This window comes from Saccopteryx leptura, chromosome 12, assembly GCF_036850995.1.
Source record: "Saccopteryx leptura isolate mSacLep1 chromosome 12, mSacLep1_pri_phased_curated, whole genome shotgun sequence".
NCBI lineage: Eukaryota > Metazoa > Chordata > Mammalia > Chiroptera > Emballonuridae > Saccopteryx > Saccopteryx leptura.
In genome coordinates this window covers 4,835,424-4,856,933 of record NC_089514.1, presented here as the reverse complement: position 1 = coordinate 4,856,933, position 21,510 = coordinate 4,835,424, and the positions used below count along the sequence as shown (strand labels likewise).

Below are 21,510 nucleotides of genomic sequence, written 5' to 3'. Positions count from 1 at the left end.
TCCTCTCTGTCTCTCTCTTCCCCTCCCGCAGCCGAGGCTCCATTGGAGCAAAGATGGCCCGGGCGCTGGGGATGGCTCCTTGGCCTCTGCCCCAGACGCTAGAGTGGCTCTGGTCACGGCAGAGCGATGCCCGGAGGGGCAGAGCATCGCCCCCTGGTGGGCGTGCCGGGTGGATCCCGGTCGGGCGCATGCGGGAGTCTGTCTGACTGTCTCTCCCCGTTTCCAGCTTCAGAAAAATACAAATAAATAAATAAGCTTCGTAGGTAGAGACAGAGAATCAAGCAAGGCGCCACCACGACAAAGCAGCTTGAACATTCCCACTACGATATAACCGAGAGATTGACACAGCCCCTGTTCCAGGTCAGGATGTGCCGATGACAGGAAGAAAACACACAGATATCAAGATTAATCAGGTAATTTTATTTAATATTTACCATTCAGCAGCAACCAACAGGAACATCTGAGCTAACAATCTCTTGAAGTGTTCTGCTTATAATCGCTGCTTCAGAAATACACACACACATGATCAACTGTTTATTGCAAAAAAAATTTTTTTTTCAAATGGCTTCAAGAGCAAATAACACTGACTTATACTGTGCCCAAGCACTAGTCAACAAATCTATTAAATTACAGAGGAAAAGGAATCAAAGAAGCTTTGTTATCTTATGTGTGTCACCTTATTTAAAAGGAAAGCCTTACTTCTTTAAAGCAACAGAAATATGGAGCTTCCTATATATCTCTCTCTCTCTCTCTATATATATATATATATAATTTTTAAGGACGTGATTACAAACACAAAGTGTTATCATCAAGAGCAAAAGCTAGTTTAAGAAATTTCCGACTGCAAAAAACTTGCAAGATACAAAGCTAAAATTCATATGTTCCTTTTCTCAATGGTGAATCCCTTCACTAAACATAAATATTTTAACATATATTAATTTTTCTGACATTCAAAATTGTAAAGTCAATATGGCAGAATTATTGTTAAAAGCACATATGTACAAATATTCTTTCTCCATACATAAAGTATTTGGCATAATTATAACACTCATACTTCATCCACAACGGTTTGCTTTTTATTTTTGTCTTTTTATTTATTTTTTTTTACACATAATGGTATCTCTTATTAAAATTAACCAGTTATGTACAAAAATACTCGAACATTTATTATAGAAAACCTCTATAACCAGCCTCAACAGCGTATACCTGCTGAATGGTTTCATTAAAGGGAATATAAAAAAAGTGGTCACTGCCTTCCAGGTAAGCTATCAACAACAACAAAAAAACACAGTTAAACTAAAATCAGCTTCCCAACAAAAGAGGGAAAATATGGAACAGTATGATTTAAAATACAGTTCATAGCTATTGTCAATTTCGAGTGTTATAAACAGTCAGTAAAAGAAAAAGAACACACACACAAAAACGAAGATACAAAATGCATGACTCCCTACAAGGTGCTCTGTTCCTACCCCGGTGGCATCTGCCTCTCTCTCTAGAGCTAAGAGCCCGCCTTCACTACTTCAGAACGGCCTACAGCCGTCCCCCTGCAACCCCAGGACAGCGGGGACGGCCAGAAGTCAATCTCCTCTGGTAAGAACGGCGGCGAGTCACTCGGGAGGGAGGGATCTTCCATTCTGTGCGGGATCGGAAGTCAATGCCCTCGCCTTTAGCAAGTCCTTTAGCCATTTATTCATGCTAATCCATTTTCTCTTAGGGTCCTGTTTTTTCCCTCTCCTCCCCGACACACACACACCTTCACTGAATGCTATTGATTTAATACTGTCTGGTACGGATGCCTGAATTCTTGATAACGGGACACGTTCAGGTGTGCCCGTGGGATACGTGAGCGTCTGTGCTTCTTGCTTAACAAACCCGGGGGGAGGAAACCATCTAGTCAGGGGGGGCACAGGCTTCCAGGAAACCTTCCTCCCGGGCTCTGCTCCTTCCTCCGGCTCCGTCCTGACTCTGAGAGTAAAATCGCACCTGGGAAGGGACACGGGCGGCCTGTCTACACAGCCTGCTTTGACTCCTCACCCTGATGACGGGCGTCGACCACCCTGCTCAGGCGAGGAGCCCGGAATCTCACCCCCTCGTTCCCGAAAGCCTGCTGGGGCCAGGACCCTTGCGTGGGGACGTGCCTGCACTTGAGACGCTTGCTCAGAGTTATCGGGTATTCGGTAAAAAACATACAACACGATCACGCGTCGTATTGTTCGACAATACTATCTTGGTTGTTGTTTTTAACATGAAGCTATGTAAAAAAAAAAGTGAACATAAAAAGATACAAAAGACCTCTTGATCGCCATCTACCACTTTTCAAATGAGAAAACGTTTTAATGAAAATTGAGTCACACTTCACCGGGACATCTGGTGTTGTAGGTCAGTAACTTTTAACGTTGTGCAACATGATCATTAACAAGCCAGTTTCAACGCCATCCGGGTCGAGACAAACCTAGGCAGTTAAAGTGCCTACACTACACGTCGTCTCCTCAACATCCGTCCTCTTCTCAGGGAAACGGCGGAGAAGAAGTCCTCGCAGGGAAACCTGGGCGCGCCTCACAACTGGGAGACCTTCCGTGGGAGCGGCCTGGGCCGCGGGCCGGCCTCGGTCCTCCGGGTCCCGTTCTCCAGGTGGCCGGGGCGCGGGGCCGGAGGCTTGGGGGGCAGGGCGGGCGGCTCGGGCGGGGCCGGGATGGAGAGGCCGTGCGGTAGGGGCACCGGGCGCCGCAGAGTCCGCTCGTAGACGCTGTAGGGCGGCGGCGTCTTGCTGTCCCTGCGCGCGGGCTCCTCGGGTGCCCCGTAGCCGGAGGGCCCCGGCCCCGGCGTGGATGGCTCGGGCGCCTGGCTCTCGAAGCCCGAGGTCTCGGAGGTGCTGCACCGGCTGAGCGAGGAGATGCCGCTGCTGCAGCTGCCCGACAGGACGGGGGAGTTGGAGAGCAGCCCCGGGGAGTGGTGCTCCACGGGCGAGGGCGTGAAGGACTGCCCGGGGCCCTGGTCAGGCGGCAAAGGAGACAGAGGGGGAAGAGAGGGGGCCGGGGGCACCGGCCGTCAGGCCCTGCGGCGAGCTCCACGTGCACCCCACCCACTGAACGCAGACGCTGAAGCTCTACCCCCCGGACCCCCAGATGGGGCTGCGTTTGGGGACAGGTCACCTTAAAACGAGGCCCTGGCCCTGGCCGGTTGGCTCAGTGGTGGAGCGTCGGCCTGGCATGCAGAGGTCCTGGGTTCGATTCCCGGCCAGGGCACACAGGAGAAGCACCCATTTGCTTCTCCACCCCTCCCCCCCCTTCCTCTCTGTCTCTCTCTTCCCCTCCCGCAGCCGAGGCTCCATTGGAGCAAAGATGGCCCGGGCGCTGGGGATGGCTCCTTGGCCTCTGCCCCAGGCGCTAGAGTGGCTCTGGTTGCAAAAGAGCAACGCCCCAGAGGGGCAGAACATCGCCCCCTGGTGGGCAGAACGTTGCCCCCTGGTGGGCATACTGGGTGGATCCTGGTCGGGCGCATGCGGGAGTCTGTCTGACTGTCTCTCCCCGTTTCTAGCTTCAGAAAAATACAAAAAACAAACAAACAAAAAAAACGAGGCCCTACGGTGAGCACTGATCGAATCTGTTGTCCTCGGAAGACGGGGAAACTCAGACACACGAAACACCAAAGGCACACACAACATGGAGAAGAAAGGCCACCGTGGGACGTGGGGAGAAGGTGGCCGGAGAGACGCCGAGCCCTGCAGCACCTGATCTTGCCCTGGTCACCTCCAGAACAGGAAGAACAGAACTTCCCTCGTTTAAGTCAGATTTCCGGCGTTTCAGAGCTCCTGACGCGTCCAGGGGCTTGTTCCCTCGGACGGGATCACGGATCCTTCACTTGAGCGCGGCGCCCGCCAGACCGCCGGGCACTGTGCCCGCCTCCCTCCCTCACGTCTGTGGTCTAGCCCCCGTTGGCATCCAAATGTGCTAATTCCCTGACTGGTGCGTCTGAGGACAGTGAGCCCTCAGAGGCGCTCTGTGCAGAGAGGGGGCCCCTGGGAAGGCCGCCCAGGACAGATTGGATTCCTTCAGAACTTTCAAAGCCTATGGGGGGGGGGGGGTCAAGTCTGACAGTAAAAGAACGGAGGGGACTTCGTTAGCCTGTGTTTGTTTGTTTGTTTGCTCATCAGATGATGGCCCGGACATCTACTGTTCTATGGAACACAAGGTTCTATAGAAGAAATGTTACTCTGGGCTCACTTTACTACCTGGTCTCTCTTCTGAAATAAATTAACGCTGGTGGACACAAGTCCTTCCATTGAGCGGGAGCCTAAAATTAAGGCTGGTCCACTGAGAGACCCAAAGTCACTGCTGTTCTTGTTAAAAAATTAGACCCCCAGTTCCAGATAAGCTCAGTGTTCTCCAGACAGGGTCGACCCCATCATTTAATGGCCGGAAAAAAACCCTGTCTCCCTTTCAGGTGGCGAGCTGCCCTCTGATCACAGCGGATTCACAGGGTTCCTTCAAAATCAGTGGCAGAGCACCCCCCCGCCTGTGACCCAGGTGTCCCAACGCTGACTAACGCTGTGTCCACGCTCTCCTCAGTCCCCGCCCAGAGAGGGGCGGCCCCAGGAAGGGGGACCAGCGGTAACACCTGCAGGTCTGTTAACAAGGGCTGCTGGTTGCTCCTTCAAACAGCCTCATCCTGTCTGAGTTTTTAGGGAAAAAAAAAAGTGTCTAAGACTTGCCTTATCCCTGCTCCGCGAAGTGAGGCTGACCACTGACCACTGCAGGGACTCAGAACCTGGCAGCATGTGGGGGCTCACGGGGAGCGTGGGGCAGTCCCAGCTGCGAAGCCCATACGGTCCTGGGACGTTCTCGTTAACAGCCGCCGCGCAGAACCATGCCAGAACCAGCGAGAAACGGGCGCCCACCCGCAAAGTTCTATGCCAGACACGCTGGCGGCACACACAGAATCACATCTTTGCCACTTTCTCCATATTTTTGTGGGGAGGCAGGGATCTCAGTGTCTACGAGCCGTGGCCACACTGGGTGGCTCTGGGTGGCTCGTGACCCACCCCTACGTGTCTGCGGAAGCGGGGACGTGTTTTCCCTCCCCGTTAGTCTAGAAAGCCCTCCTCCAGAACTACAGCATGGGGGGCAGGCAGAGCCCACACCCCCGGGGGACAGGCTCATTCTCTCCACCCCGTCCTGGTGTCTGGTGCAGCGGCTCTGCCCGGCTGCGTCTAGAGGGACAGACGACAGACGGACAACCCTTCCAGCCCATCCGGCTCGGGTGGGGAGCCACAGAATACTCTTCTGTACCTGCCGCGAGGGTCTCTGCACACTGAGGGGCGGCCGTGTCTACGCATCAAGTCGGACCTTTCCAGTTTGCGCCCCGGACATTTTAAAGTTCATTTGACTGCCTTGTTATTTTGTTGCTGTTGTTGTTTTAAATTCATGTATTCGGTAGCAGATAGTGAGAGAAAATAACTGGGTTTGGCCCCGCCCGTCACAATGGGGGACATCTGGATTGGTCATGTCCAGTTAAGGGGGGTGTGTGTGTGTGTGTGTGTGTGTGTGTGTGTGTGATGTCCCTTAAACAAACAAGCCAGGCAGAAACGTCTGAGGAGATAGCCCTGGGACCCTGTCTCCTCCCTGACTCAGCGTACACCTCGCCTGAGTCTGCACATGCTCATCGGCACCCCCTGCGGACAGAGGCTGACCATCTGAGAGCAAAGGGCTGGCGGCCTTCACTCCGGAGGCTCCCAGAGGGAGAGCCGTGGGCGGTCTGTCCGTCCATCTTCCCCGCCCTGCCTTGTAAGTTCTCTGCCCGGTCGGGGCCACGCGAGCCCCTCCTCACTGGTGTCCGGAGATGGGCGGGGGGACATGAGGGAAAAGGGAACACGGGACCGTCTCTGGCCTTAGTTAATAAAATAAGAGTCCATACCTTCAGTGGGGACCGGCCGGCAGGTGAGGGGGAAAAGGACGACGTCGTGTGTCTCGCTGGCGAAGCTGTGAAGAGAGAGAGCGTTTCAGCTCAGAAAAGCCAGACGGCGGACCCCCTGCGAAGGCCCCAGGTGTCTGCAAACCCATACGGACGGTCCGGCGCACAAGGACCTCCTGGACAAGGGTGGGGGGAGGGACTCTAGGACCCCCACCCAGAGGGCGCGGCGCTGAGGCTGGGGAGGGAGTGGGAAGTCACAGTGTGCGCGTGATGCTCTAACTGCAGCGACGGGGCCCCCAACGGGTCCCACACCCCTTCCTCTTCCCCCCAGAGTCCAGGGATTCCTAAGCAGTTTCATCTGTTTCGAAAGGTGCCCTTCGGTGAGGGGACAGGCGGCAGTCTTTGGAAGTAGCTGCTGACTTTGGTCTGAGCAGCAACGGGAAGACCCTGGTCACCCGGGCAGCGTAGACTAGGTCTGGGGGCCTCTGTCTCCTTCAGCCCCCCGCTGCCCGTCCCGAACACGCCCCACACCGGCAGGAAGCCCTTGGCCACCTCCACAGGAGAGGGGGGACGGGCTCCACGCTGCCCCCTGCTGCCTGGGCCCAGGCCTGCCCTCTGTCTGCGGGACGGGGCGAGGGGCCCCTCCGGGCGGCACCGTCCCGGCAGAGACTTGTTGTTTCTCCCGGGAGGTTGTGAAGCCCCATGTCTGGGATTCTCACGGGCAGTGGGACTGCATGGGTCACACCCACCCTCAGGAGCGGAGCCCTGTGGAGCTGTCTGTGCGGTGAGTGAGTGCACCCACATCTCCCGATTCCACCAACATGGGTCCCGACACTGTCAGGGCCTGCTGCTCCATCACGAGGTGCCGTGGTCCCGGCTGTCCCCGTGAGGGCATGTGACACACGAGGACAACCTCAGAGAGGCCGAGGCGCAGACAGACGACAGACAGACAGACAGTTCAGACCCCCCAGCAGTGACCACAGATGAACGACAGAGGACAGACCCTGAGAGCAGTCAGTGCAGAACGGAGGGCGGCCACGCAGAGTCGGCCTAGAGAGGTCGGGCCACCTGGGTGCCCTGGGCCCCGGGAGTCAGGGAGAGAGGTCGGGCCACCTGCGTGCCCTGGGCCCCGGGAGTCAGGGAGAGAGGTCGGGCCACCTGGGTGCCCTGGGTCCCGGAGTCAGGGAGAGAGGTCGGGCCACCTGGGTGCCCTGGGCCCCGGGAGTCAGGGAGAGAGGTCGGGCCACCTGGGTGCCCTGGGCCCCGGGAGTCAGGGAGAGAGGTCGGGCCACCTGGGTGCCCTGGGCCCCGGGAGTCAGGGAGAGAGGTCGGGCCACCTGCGTGCCCTGGGCCCCGGGAGTCAGGGAGAGAGGTCGGGCCACCTGGGTGCCCTGGGCCCCACAAGTCAGGGAGAGAGGTCGGGCCACCTGGGTGCCCTGGGCCACGCAGAGTCGGCTGAGAGAGGTCGGGCCACCTGGGTGCCCTGGGCCCCGGGAGTCAGGGAGAGAGGTCGGGCCACCTGGGTGCCCTGGGTCCCGGAGTCAGGGAGAGAGGTCGGGCCACCTGCGTGCCCTGGGCCCCGGGAGTCAGGGAGAGAGGTCGGGCCACCTGGGTGCCCTGGGCCCCGGAGTCAGGGAGAGAGGTCGGGCCACCTGGGTGCCCTGGGTCCCGGAGTCAGGGAGAGAGGTCGGGCCACCTGGGTGCCCTGGGCCCCGGGAGTCAGGGAGAGAGGTCGGGCCACCTGGGTGCCCTGGGCCCCGGGAGTCAGGGAGCGAGGTCGGGCCACCTGGGTGCCCTGGGCCCCGGGAGTCAGGGAGAGAGGTCGGGCCACCTGGGTGCCCTGGGCCCCGGGAGTCAGGGAGAGAGGTCGGGCCACCTGGGTGCCCTGGGCCCCGGGAGTCAGGGAGAGAGGTCGGGCCACCTGGGTGCCCTGGGCCCCGGGAGTCAGGGAGAGAGGTCGGGCCACCTGGGTGCCCTGGGCCCCGGAGTCAGGGAGAGAGGTCGGGCCACCTGGGTGCCCTGGGTCCCGGAGTCAGGGAGAGAGGTCGGGCCACCTGGGTGCCCTGGGCCCCGGGAGTCAGGGAGAGAGGTCGGGCCACCTGGGTGCCCTGGGCCCCAGAGTCAGGGAGAGAGGTCGGGCCACCTGGGTGCCCTGGGCTCCGGGAGTCAGGGAGAGAGGTCCGTTAACACTCGGCGGGCTGGTGCGGTCCCCACCTTGCACGCTAGGGCACGCTGCTTGTGCTCGTCATGTTCAAAGCCAGTGTCAGCCGGCCCCGCCCCTCCGCTGTGGGTATCGACCATGGGCGGAAATCACGTGTGTACAGGGAACCGGGTTCTGAGCGGGGACCGTATTTCTGGAGTCAAGGTGTGCTGCTGCAGCTCAAGCCCTCCTCCTCTCGACTTGGGCGTTGAGTGACACCCCAGGGGACATGTACCCACTCATATCCCCAGAGATGTTTCTCTAGAAAGGAGTTCTCCCGCAAAACCTGAAATAACCCTGTCAGTCTCCTTGTCTGTAGGAACCTAGCTGCCACCAACGTGACTGTGGCTTTAGAACGCTCTTCTCAAGTTCCCAGCTTGAGCGACACAGCGGGTTTCAATGGGAGAACACGGATGGCCAGGTGGTGGCTCTGAGCCTCCCCCGGCCATAAGGTCATACTCCAGCGGACCTGCAATGAGCCCAGGTCTTTCCTGTCCTGGTTAAAGCGCTCACACGCCTTTCAAAACCCACTGGTGATGTTTAGCTTTGGCGACAACAGAACAAACTAGATTGCGTGTAGTTTATGTTAAAAAGAAAGTCACTTTTAGCTGCGGCTGGTTGGTTCTGTAGTAGAGCGTTGACCCGGCGTGTCCCAGGTTTGATTCCCGGCCAGGGCACACAGGAGAAGTGCTCATCTGCTTCTCCACCTCTCCCCCTCTCCTTCCTCTCTGTCTCTCTCTTCCCCTCCCGCAGTCAAGGCTCCACTGGAGCAAAGTTGGCCTGGGCACCAAGGATGGCTCCGTGGCCTCTGCCTCAGGCACTAGAATGGCTCTGGTTGCAACAGAGCAATGCCCTAGATGGGCAGAGCATCACCCCCTGGTGGGCATGCCGGGTGGATCCCGGTTGGGCACATGCGGGAGTCTGTTTGCCTCCCTGCTTCTCACTTCAGAAAAATACAAAAAAAGAGTCACTTTTCTCTTCTTAGTTAAAAAAAAAAGAAAATAGAAAGATGCTAAAATGTGGCAAATAAAACACCACCCTCCAGAGGAATCCACTGAAGGAAACAACCACATTTTCGCCTACTGTTTGGCCAGTTGTGTTTGTGAAGCTTCAACACTACTCTCGAGGTACCGCATGTGGCAAAGGCTGCCCTCCGCCAGGGCAGGTGCCGTCAGCAGCGTGGGCTGGCTCCCTCTTAATGACCGCACCACATACATGCAGGTCGCCCAGCAAATGCTCCTTCGGGGGGAACAGGGGCCCTGCGTGTCGCTACAAACTCACAAAGGGAATTTCTTAAGACATTTTCAGTGGTTCTCGAAATCTACGTCCACCCTCTGAGAGACGGCTCGGATACAGCCCTCTCCACGCTGCTGCAGCCCGCTGGGAATGGGAGGGCAGGTGTTCCCCACAAGCCTGTCAAAGCTACAGTCAGTCCCTTCCTGGTCAGGGGCCACCGGACGCCTGGGCATCAGCGCGTGGTAAGGCAGAAGAAAGCGGCTGGGTTAGCAGAGGCGGGGAGGCAGGAAGCGGTTCAGGTGAGACAGTGCTAGGCGCTGAGCAAGGTGAGAGCAGACCCCAGCTCCGGAGGGCAGTGCCCAGGAGAACGCCCCGGAGCCTGTCTACGGGGGTGACAAGGGACGGAGCCCCGTGGGAGCACAGCAGGGGTTCGGCAAAGTGCAAACGCCCGCTAAGAGGGCGTGCCCCTCGGACCACACAGGCCCCCCTCTCTCAGGGGGTGGGAGGGGGGGATTCACCGGCTGGGGAGTCGGCCGTAAAAATTATGTCACGAAAGGGGTTGTGCGGAGGCTTGGAGGAATACCCACCCGTCTGCGTGGGCCGGGGAGGGACAGGGGGGGAGGTGAGTTTCCCACCGTCCGCCATGTTCCTGGCTTCCTGCCCACTGTCCAGGCTCCAGCTGCTAGGGGTGGGGTTCACAGCTGGAAGGGAACACAGAACAGCTAAAAACACTCTGCCCTTCGAACACCCGAGATCTCGGGAGAAAGTCAGAATTATCTAGAATAAAAAAACATAATCAACTGGATTTAAAAAAAGCAAACCCAACAACCCCCCTCCCCCCCAGGAGAGCTCAGCCTAACCCTTCACTGAGCTGCCCGCCTCACAGTGCTAGCCCCCCGCCCACGCTTAATTAGGTGACAGCGCGTCTGCCCCACGTCCCCGAGCGAGCGGTCAGGCAGAACCACCGGGCCCTGCGTGGAGAGAGAGCGCGCTCAGAGGCTCGAGAACAGATGGACGGTGCGGTCACTATCTTAAAGCCCGGGTTTCGGTGGAAATGTCTGGGCCTGCGGCACTCGCAGAGGGGGAAGGCGGTGACAAGCTGCCGTGCTGACTGTTGGGGGGAATGACGGGGTAGGCACGGCCGTACGGCGCCATCCTGCTGACCGGAGGGAGAGAAAAGGACCCTCCTTCCTGAAATCAATGCATTCTACTGAAGTGTGTCCCCAAAATAACATCGTGATCATTGAGAATGCGGCCACCGTCATTCCTCCGTGTTCGTAATCTGCGTGTTGCATGCTTCAGCGAGATGCGGAGATGCGGAGACACGGAGACACAGACCGACCCCGCTAGGCACCTGGGCCAGGCACAGAGGTTTATAAATAGCTGCGGTGCCCTGAGGTTTGCCCAGCAGGACTCTGAGGCTTCCCACAGCCTGCTCCCCGTACAGACACTGCCCTCTGATGGACACGTCTAGAACTGCAATGTTTTGCCACTCAAATAATTGATAGCGTTCACTGAATGGGGTGAAATGACCCCCCGTTAAAAAATACCTTTCCTTGGTTCCTTCTAAATGTGCTTTGTGTTTTTCTCTGGGAGCAGGGTTCAGAAAAAATACCGTGTTCCTGAATTGTCCGGACTGGGATCAATGCTTGATTTGGAGCATGTAGCAAAATTCGTGTTTTGAAATCAGCTGGGCTGCGAGCTCACTGACTTTGGTCTCTCCCAAGGAAGGTTTGATGTGACTGTATCGGTATCCTCAAGTGACAGCACAGTGTCGGCCTTCACGAGGGTGATCAAAGTGCACTCGACGGGGACACGTCATTAGTGACTCCTGATTCCCTGGCTGGTGGGACCACTGGGGTTTGTGAGGCTGGCCTGAGAGAGGCCAGTGGGTGACCTGCTGTCCCCCTCGGTCACCCCCCCAAGGGAATGGGGAGGTCGGCCCTGCTGCACAGAGGGACGCTGACTGACCGTTCACTGCAATGCACGTGTCTGTGAGTGTGTGTGTGTGTGTGTGTGTGCGTGCGCGTGCGCGTGACCCTGAGGCAGGGCACATGTGTCTGTGTGTGTGTGTGTGTGTGTGTGACCCTGAGGCAGGGCACGTGTCTGTGCGTGTGTGTGTGTGTGCGTGTGTGTGACCCTGAGGCCGGGCATGTGTCTGTGTGTGTGTGTGTGTGTGTGTGTGACCCTGAGGCAGGGCACATGTGTCTGTGTGTGTGTGTATGTGTGTGTGTGTGTGACCCTGAGGCAGGGCACATGTGTGTGTGTGTGTGTGTGTGTGACCCTGAGGCAGGGCACATGTGTGTATGTGTGTGTGTGTGTGACCCTGAGGCAGGGCACATGTGTGTGTGTGTATGTGTGTGTGTGTGTGTGTGACCCTGAGGCAGGGCACATGTGTGTGTGTGTGTGTGTGTGTGACCCTGAGGCAGGGCACATGTGTGTGTGTGTGTGTGTGTGACCCTGAGGCAGGGCACATGTGTGTGTGTGTGTGTGTATGAGACCCTGAGGCGGGGCACACTCCATTATGCACTGCATTGTGATTCTTAAACAGTGTCTGAGTCACCACAAACAACAGACGAGCCGGCAGGAGGCTCTGTGTGAGGACACAGGGTGGGTGGGACCAGGGGACTCAACCGGGAAGGTGCTGCTTCTGGGACGCGGGCCTGTCCCCCCTGTCTCAGGAAGCCAGGGCCTGGCCTCGCTGGCTCCATGAACGACACCAAAAGCCATTTGTCGGAGTCTTTCCTAAATGTGCTCGGATTCCGCTGAGAAATCCCACGAGGACGCAGTTTTGCTGTTGTTTCTAAGACTGCATCGTGCAGGACTGTCTCTCGTCCATCCCCTAAAGGAACACGTCGTCACGGCCACCAAGGGCCCGGAGGGACGGCTTCCCCGCGGACACACGGAAGACGGAGGAAATGAAGACAGCACGAACCCAGGCGCGGAGGGCCGACGCGGGGGTGGCCGTGCCTACCTTTCTCGGGCGCGGACAGGTTGGGGTCACTGCGAGGCAAGGGCCCGTCTCCGATGTGGCTGAACAGCAGCAGCCTCTGGAAAGGCACAAGAAGCTATTGTTATGGTGCAGAACGCCGGGTCGTAGAACCTGAGATGATTCCCGCGTTACGGACACTTTCTGTTCAGGACGTTTTTGAACAGGAGACGGTGCCCCTTAGAGACAAACAGCTCCAGAATATTTACGGCCAAAAACGGAAGGCGAGGCGTGGGTTGAGAGGCAGAGGACGCGGTGGCTCAAGTGCGTCTTGGATTTTAAATAGAAACGGTAAGGGATTCCTTCAAAATACAATGTAGGGGAAAAATAAATGTACTACGGTGCTCTTTATAAATGCCCCTGCTAGACGGGCAGGGTGAAATGCCAGTGGGGATCAAAGAGAACTATTAGCTCAAAAATCTCTAGTGAAATCCTAGAGTAGGTTTCAAACATAGGACCTGGTCACTCTTCCATAATTTTTAAGCTCCAAAAGAAACAGAAAGGCCAGTTTCACAGGGTTCTACCTGACCTGTGAAAAGCGCAAGGCCTTCGCAGCAGACGCACCGTGACACTGTGTATTGTGCTGCTTGCGATTTTCCCAGAGCGGGAAACTTGGGAGGGGGGGGCCTCTGAGAGCTTTCCTGGGTGAGCCCCCCCATGGCGTCACCATGCCCCCTCCCCGGAGCAGACGGAATGAGCCGTCACAGTCCCTTAGCAATGTCGAGGGACGGAGGGAAATAAAACAGGCTGGCACTCAGACCTGGCATCTGCCAGACACCAGTGCCGTACCCACAGGGTGACCTGGCACCTGCCAGACACCAGTGCCGTACCCACAGGGTGACCTGGCATCTGCCAGACACCAGTGCCGTACCCACAGGGTGACCTGGCACCTGCGAGACACCAGTGCCGTACCCACAGGGTAACCTGGCATCTGCCAGACACCAGTGCCGTACCCACAGGGTGACCTGGCATCTGCCAGACACCCAGTGCCGTACCCACAGGGTGACCTGGGACTCTGGGCAAGGCCTCCCCAACAGCAGAGGTGGGCTGACCGTGTGCACCCCGCTTGCCCTCCTCCATGTCCAGTGCAGCTACGGACTTCTGCCAGGGTGACACCGTTCTACATGTAGAGCCGACCCCATGAGGTGCCCAGAGGGCCTGGTCCTCTGGTCCTTGCCCAGACTAAGTGGGGTCACTGCAAGTCCACATCCGGGGCGGGAGGTGAGGGCCACGTCCCCTGGCCCCTCCCCCACCCCCCACCCCCCCCATGCATCGCAGGGTAGCAAAGGCAAGCAGAAACGGCTCTGTGCCCCGGGGTCTCGGGGCCGGAATGGACGGCAGCTCTCTGCACAGGTCCAGACCAAAAGGGAGCCCGCGGGCACACCTGCCTCTGCTCCGCGCTCTTCTGCTGAGGGGAGCAGTTCTCCAAATCTCTGCCACACACACACATACACACACACACACACACACCCAGGACCGCCCCGTCACCAAACACGCCCCTTGGGACGTTAAGTAGCAGTGGTGACACAGTCAGCTCAGACCGGGGACATCACCTCCCCCTTCCCTCTCAGCCTGACTGCTCAGGAAACAGCCCACGAGTTGCCCTCAGGACATGGCTCCGTGGGAAATGCCTAACCGCTGGCACAGAACACAGGTTCCCCGTCCCCCAGGGGCACTTGCTGTCCAGCACTGCCCAGCCGATGCCTCCGGGGTCTCTGCGGACCCGTGTCAGCCACTCCAGACTCCCCTGGGTCTCTACGGCTCTGTTTTCTGACCGCTGGCCCGTGGACCGGCCAAAGAGTCCGCCACCCTGATGTCGTATGAAGATGACAGGCCCCGGGATCTTCGCTGGACTCACCTACGCTCAGGGTGACTGCCACTTGCCAGCCTGTGTCGTCAATGAGACAGACTGCTGGTCAAGCTGTCTCAGATATCTCTGGAGCCGGCAGGCTCATGGCAACAACCTTTTGGACCACGCAGGGAATTTACAAATCACGGGCAGCAGACAAAACGCACTTGGACAAACTTAGGTCGTATCTAAGGCATCGCCCACGTGGAGCTCGGAAATCAAGCTCCAGCCTGAACCGTGTGGCGCTGTCACGCACGGGAAGATAAACATCCGTGGCGTGTTTCGTTCCTGGCCGGCTGGGTCACCGGTCCCCAAGGGTCAGACGGTTGAAAACCGCCGTCCAAGGGTCTCCTCGCCGAGCGGATTACCTGAGAAGGTTCCACGGGTGTCGGGTAGATGGCGCTGCAGGGTCTCTCTCTTGGGGACAGGCAGGCGTTTTCTCTGGAATGTTTGTGTTTGTCGGACAGCAGAGGAGAAGCTGGGGACAGGCGGACAGACAGGACGGTCAGCACGGCGGGAGGGAGGGGTCAGCACGGCGGGAGGGGGGTTCTCCCCGTCTGCAGGAGAGTGCCTGTGTGCTGCGCCAAGCCGGGCCGTGGCCACCAGCTGCAGCACGGCTCTCTGGGCACCGTCCGCCCACCCCATGCCCTGGCACTGACCTCGGGCACTCGACGGAGCAGAGCTGGTCACGTTGGGCGAAGCAGAGTGGGTAGAACTCAAGCTTGAGGTAGACGGACTGGGCTGGAACACGGGGAAGCCGTCAGCGCACGGCACAGAGGCCGCAAGGCACGGACAGATGTCAGACAAAAATCACTGGCGTGGTTTTATTCTCAAGTTAGCCAGGAGGAGGGAAAAGGAGGGGCCTTTTGGAAATATAGAAACACCTCAGGCCGTTAGGACCCGAGTTCACCAGGAAGCTGAGGTTCTGCCTCCGGCCCAAGGGAGGCATCTGTGCCAGGCGGGTCCCTGCGGGGACTCGGGACCCGCGAGCGGCAGTCCCTGACTGACACAGGAGGAGAGGACCCCCCGCCCATGAGCAGGGGAGCACCTCTAAGAGGGGAGACTGTGCCCGCCGGTTTTCTCCAAAAATGTGTTCAAAGCGTGCGTTTGGCAACATGCATTATTAGACCTCTCTTTCAAAGAGAGTGGTGAGGAAAATTCATCTTAGCCTTCCCGAATTATTCTACAGACCACATGAGCGGTGTATAAATAATATTTTCTTGTTGTTGTTTGTTGCAAGAGTTACACGGACTCTAAGAGTCCCTAAAAGCTTTATTTTTTATTTGCCCAAAATAAAAGAACCTCTTTATTATGGAAATGTACCAACCTGTCCATAAGGACAGAGACTTTACAATGGACCCTTAAACCATGTATTCTTAATGGGGTGTGTGTGTGGGGGGGGGGAGAACCTCTTAGAGATGCTAAGATGTGGCTATGCGGTGGGTGACAGTTTCCTGGACCAAAGAACCAGATCAGAGGGGGTCTAGCACCGAGCCCGCCCTGTGCCTGTGCCCGTGCCCGTGCCAACCCACGGCTTGCCCTGTCTCCTCCCAGCGGGCGGGGCAGCCCCCGAAAGGTCTCTGCAGATGCCACAGACCAACAACGCGGGCGTTTAAAGGTTGGCCCGTGGGTCAAGGTCTCTCGCTCGCGGGCCCCTGTCCACTAGCCACGGCCGCGCACGCGAACAGGAAGGCTCGGGGTGGGGACAGAAAAGGCATGAACATGACTGGACAGAAAGCTAGTCAAGTACCTGCATGTTAAAGACTTCATCAGAGCTTTCTGACTGCCCTGTAATATTGCTTACTTCAGCAGAGGCTTGTGAGGACAGTGACGAGGAGGAGTACCGGTTGGCGGCCGGGTAACTTAACGGGCTGTCGTGGGGGCGAGAGAAAGGGTCGTTAACTCAGAACCCGAGTCCCACGCCGGCTTGGTTATAAATCCGAAGGAAACAAAAAAGTTAGATCTGTATCTACATCATCTCTGTCCGTACCTATCTATGTCTACCTACATCTATCTGTATCTATGTCTAAATCATCTATATCTATCTGTATCTATATCTAAATCAGCTATATCTATCTGTATCTATGTCTAAATCATCTATATCTGTCTGTATCTATATCTAAATCATCTATATCTATCTGTATCTATAATATCTAAATCATCTATATCTATCTGTATCTATATCTAAATCATCTATATCTGTCTGTATCTATATCTAAATCAGCTATATCTGTCTGTATCTATATCTAAATCATCTATATCTATCTGTATCTATATCTAAATCATCTATATCTATCTGTATCTATATCTAAATCATCTATATCTATCTGTATCTATATATAAATCAGCTATATCTGTCTGTATCTATATCTGTCTGTATCTATATCTAAATCATCTATATCTATCTGTATCTATATCTAAATCAGCTATATCTGTCTGTATCTATATCTAATCTATATCTACATCTCCACCCCGTCTCGTCGTCTCTGGCTTGCTTCCGTCTAATCCCCACGCTTGAGTTTATTTCTTTCTCATCCTGTCGGCGTTCGACCAGCGCCAGATGCCGGCAGCGGCCTCGCGGGTTAATTATTTCATTAACGAGAGAGCGGATTTGACAAACTGCGCCCTAGAGAATGAGAGGGTCATTCCAGATCGTCTGGCAGGGATGCCAAACGGCGAGATGATGAAGAATGTGGCTTACCTGCGCCTCGGAATTACCCGGGTGCCATCTGGGCTCATCGAGGCGGGGGCCGAGTTTCTGCACACCCGGGGGCTTCCGTTCGGAAAGTGGACGGGGCTGGCTCGTAGACAAGCGGAGAAATCCTAGAAGAGCGGTGCGGAAAGCGCTTCAGAGGAGTCAGAAAACCACCACCACCACCACAAACTCACGAGACCTCAGGGAGGCATTCTCAAGTGTCATGAAACCTTTCCACGGGGCCATTAAGGGGCGTGGCGGTGTTATTCACCTTCCTCTCGCCTACGCTCCCCTTTCATAAAAGCCCAATGTGGCCGAAGAAAGACAATGCCATTTCATTCTTTATCTGAGGGCTCCCTGGCACAACGGTGTAGTTTGGCAGAAGAACCAGAAGATGTCACTGTTGCACACGGCACGGGCTCTCCGATAAACAGCTGGTTTGCCTTGGTCTGAGAGCCCCCGGGCGCGGGTGTGTGTGTGTGTGTGTGTATGTGTGTACACACGTACCTGGATCCCTAAGCTCGACTTCATCACGAAGAACTGGTCGACCAGCTTCTTGTGCAGGGGTCTCATATCTTGAGGTACGAACTTCTCATGCACGGCCAACCCAAACTCCAAAATCTGCGCCTGGATGATCCGGCAAGGGAGAGAGTCCTCATCAGGGAGCCGCTCCGCCAAGTGCCTGAGCGGGTCAAGCACTGTCCCTGTGCGGTGTGCGTGCAGGGGGGGCGGCGAGGATCAGAGAGGTCCCGCACGCAGGAAGGCACGGAGGGCGGTTTGAGCTGAGATCTCTCTGATTCCAAAGACGTGCTGCTCCTATCACCTCCCGTTTCCTTCCCACACACCTTAGATCTGTAAGGACAGCTCTGGCATTCCCCGGATGGGACAGGGGCTGCCCCATGTTAGGGCCGGGCGCTTCCCCGAGGGGTCTCTTTTCCACAGGACTCTTCTCTCTGCCACTGGGTTCTTCCGGGCCCCTCCATCCCGCCCCCAGATTTTCAAGATCGGTTCAGGAGGATCAACAATGCACAGGGAGTCTAGGATCCCTGCTCTGCCTCCTGCTTTCATTAAAAGTATTATTCCTGGCCCTGGCCGGTTGGCTCAGTGGTAGAGCGTTGGCCTGGAGTGCAGGAGTCCCGGGTTCGATTCCCAGCCAGGGCACACAGGAGAGGCACCCATCTGCTTCTCTACCCCTCCCCCTCTCCTTCCTCTCTGTCTCTCTCTTCCCCTCCCACAGCCGAGGCTCCATTGGAGCAAAGATGGCCCAGGCGCTGAGGATGGCTCCATGGCCTCTGCCTCAGGCGCTAGAATGGCTCTGGTTGCAACAGAGCAATGCCCCAGATGGGCAGAGCATCACTCCCGGTGGGCATGCCAGGTGTATCCCGGTTGGACGCATGCGGGTGTCTGTCTGACTGTCTCCCCGTTTCCAATTTCAGAAAAATACAAAAAAAAAAGTATTATTCCTGCCCTGACCAGTTGGCTCAGGGGTAGAGCATTGGCCCATTGTGTGGAATTCCCAGCTTCGATTCCCGGCCAGGGCACATAGGAGAAGTGCCCATCTGCTTCTCCACCATACACCTCACATTTCTATCTCTCTCTTCCCCTCCTGAAGCCAAGGCTCCATTGGAGCAAAGTTGACCCGGGCACTGAGGATGGTTCCATGGCCTCCACCTCAGGTGCTAGAATGGCTCTGGTTGCAACAGAGCAATGTGCCCGTGTTAAAGCAGTCGAGAGAGAGCCTCACACACAGACAGAGCCCGGGGGAGCAGGCCCAGGGAGCGCAGGGGTGACAGAAGTGACCGGCATCGGCCCCTTACCTGCTCGAGCATCAGCTCTCTCAGCCGAGCGATTTTCTCTCCATCTTCGGGGTGACTTAAGATATATTCTTTGACAAAGAATGCCTGGTGAGAGAAGGAATAGCCAGTTCACTTTGGGGAGAGTTACACTGATGTTGGTAAAAGCCTGGCACCTTTCAGGAAGTGACCCCCCCCCCCCCCCCCGTACGCCAATGCTTGGGGAGCAGGCAGAGTGAGTGGCTCCTGGGAAGTGACCCCCCCCCCCCCCGTACGCCATGCTCGGGAGCAGGCAGAGTGAGTGGCTCCTGGGAAGTGACCCCCCCCCCCCGTACGCCATGCTCGGGAGCAGGCAGAGTGAGTGACTCCTGGGAAGTGACCCCCCCCCCCCCGTACGCCATGCTCGGGAGCAGGCAGAGTGAGTGGCTCCTGGGAAGTGACCCCCCCCCCCCCGTACGCCATGCTCGGGAGCAGGCAGAGTGAGTGACTCCTGGGAAGTGACCCCCCCCCCCCGTACGCCATGCTCGGGAGCAGGCAGAGTGAGTGGCTCCTGGGAAGTGACCCCCCCCCCCCGTACGCCATGCTCGGGAGCAGGCAGAGTGAGTGGCTCCTGGGAAGTGACACCCCCCCCCCCCCCGTACGCCATGCTCGGGAGCAGGCAGAGTGAGTGACTCCTGGGAAGTGACCCCCCCCCCCGTACGCCATGCTCGGGAGCAGGCAGAGTGAGTGGCTCCTGGGAAGTGACACCCCCCCCCCCGTACGCCATGCTCGGGAGCAGGCAGAGTGAGTGACTCCTGGGAAGTGACACCCCCCCCCCCACCCTGTACGCCATGCTCGGGAGCAGGCAGAGTGAGTGGCTCCTGGGAAGTGACACCCCCCCCCCACCCTGTACGCCATGCTCGGGAGCAGGCAGAGTGAGTGACTCCTGGGAAGTGACCCCCCCCCCCCGTACGCCATGCTCGGGAGCAGGCAGAGTGAGTGACTCCTGGGATGGGCGCCTGGTCAGAATGGGAACATAAGGGAGAGGCTGTTGGAGGAGAATCAGAGACTGGATAAGAAGTTTTGGTAAAATACAGAGCAAATCCAAATAAACTCTATGGCATTACATTCCTTAAAAGAAAATGCCTTCAGATTCCGTAGACCACGGTGGTGGCTGCAGCTCCCAAGCTATTGTGCTGTTCCATTCAAAACTAAGAGGGCAGATAGTCTGGTAAAGTATCTCCCAAACAGGATCAGACTTCTCTTTTTTGTTTGTTTGTTTAGTTTTTCTTAAGTGAGAAATGGGGAGGCAGAGAGGCAGACTGCCACATGTGCCCAGACTGGAATCCACCTGGCAAGACCCCTACGGGGCGATGTTCTGCCCATCTGGGGCCATTGCTCTGTTGCTCAGCAACTGAGCTATTTTAGTGCCTGAGGCTAAGCCATGGAGCCACCCTAAGAGCCCTGAGCCAACTTTCTCCAACTGAGCCATGGCTGCAGGAGGGAAAAAGAGAGATAAAGAGAGAGAGAAGGGCCTGACCTGTGGTGGCGTAATGGGTAAAGCATCGACCTGGAATGCTGAGGTCGTCAGTTCAAAACCCCAGGCTTGCCTAGTCAAGGCACATATGGGTATTGATGCTTTCTGCTCCTCCCCCTTTCTCTCTCTCTCTCTAAAATGAATAAATAAAATCTAAAAGAGAGAGAGAGAGAAGGGAGAGGGGGAGGAGTGGAGAAGCAGATGGTCACTTCTCCTGTGTGTCCTGACTGGAAATCGAACCCAGGACTTCCACATGCCAGGCGATGCTCTATCACTGAGCCCACTGGCCAGGGCCAAGATCAGACTTTTCTATGTCCATGAACCTCTTTGCTCAGGGAAATTATTTTAGGTAGACATTTATTAAACAATACCTTCACTACTGTTACTCATCCAAGAACACACACACACTTTTATCCTCAAAGTATCACCTGTTGGGAAATGGAGCAAGCATGTATCAGAGTGACTGTTTGCTCTATTTAACAAAGACCTCAGTGCCAGCTGCAGCCCCCCGACAGCATGTGGACATGGGTGCCTATCCTGAAAGACAGATCTCTGAAACCCTGAGCAACCACATCTGGAAGCTCCCGCACACCGGCGCGTGGTCCCACCTCCTGGTAGCGGGACACCCCGCCGTTGACGGCGGCGTCGATCACCCCGTTCAGGCACATGGTCAGCGGGCTGCTGTTCTGCATCTGTCTGGTCTGACACTGGCTGATCAGAGTCTTCAGCTGCTGGTTCTTGTTCTCCAGCACCTCGATGGCGTTCTCCAGGGGACTCACTTCCACCTGAGGGGCAGAGGAGCACAGACATCCCCCAGATGGGGCACCCCTCGGGAAGACAAGGGAGACGACGCAGGTTCTGAACTGTCCACGCCGCCCCCGCCACCTCCCCTCCCGACCTCGATCAGGGGGCCGTCCGGCAGGACGGACGAGGATGTGGAGGACGGATCAGCGGTTCGTTAGTAAGGTCCGGAAAGGCACGGGGGTTACAGCCATCGGCTGAAATGCAGTTTTGGCTCATCAGTCATCATTCATTATCTATTAGCATGGCCACAATCCCCGGGACCCTCTAAAGAAAAATAAAAAGTCATCTCATGACTTTTACAACTTGTTTTTCTTTTCCTCTGCAGGGAGAAACCTTCAAGGGCACCTGACTGTCACTTTCCTAGACGCCTGCTTAGCGCAGAGCACCAGGGGAGTCACAAAGACGCAGTTCCCGAGCCTCTGGTGTTACGGAGCTTCCCGCTTTGATGGGACGATGGGCCGTGTCCCCATATGGACCACATGTGCACATGCAGCATCAGCATAAGGTGGCCCAGGATG

At 56.8% G+C, this 21,510-nt stretch overlaps 1 protein-coding gene across 4 annotated transcripts in view; it reads right to left on the bottom strand.

Moving 5' to 3' along the window:
- Nucleotides 1–2,237: 2,237 nt before the first annotated feature.
- The window catches only part of DOCK4 (dedicator of cytokinesis 4), a 353,243-nt gene continuing 333,970 nt past the window's right edge, over nt 2,238–21,510 (bottom strand). For 2 of the 4 annotated variants that reach the window (XM_066354464.1, XM_066354465.1), the window contains 11 exons: nt 20,797–20,973; nt 18,697–18,780; nt 17,387–17,506; nt 16,886–17,007; nt 15,935–16,055; nt 14,844–14,925; nt 14,553–14,662; nt 12,321–12,396; nt 9,934–10,047; nt 5,914–5,978; nt 2,238–2,991 (listed from right to left, as the gene is read on the bottom strand). In XM_066354464.1, coding sequence (XP_066210561.1) covers nt 2,557–2,991; nt 5,914–5,978; nt 9,934–10,047; nt 12,321–12,396; nt 14,553–14,662; nt 14,844–14,925; nt 15,935–16,055; nt 16,886–17,007; nt 17,387–17,506; nt 18,697–18,780; nt 20,797–20,973 — 1,506 coding nt within the window. In that variant the 3' untranslated portion in view covers nt 2,238–2,556. The remainder of the gene's footprint in view (nt 2,992–5,913; nt 5,979–9,933; nt 10,048–12,320; nt 12,397–14,552; nt 14,663–14,843; nt 14,926–15,934; nt 16,056–16,885; nt 17,008–17,386; nt 17,507–18,696; nt 18,781–20,796; nt 20,974–21,510) is intronic. The other 2 variants (XM_066354466.1, XM_066354467.1) reach the window with 2 other exon arrangements.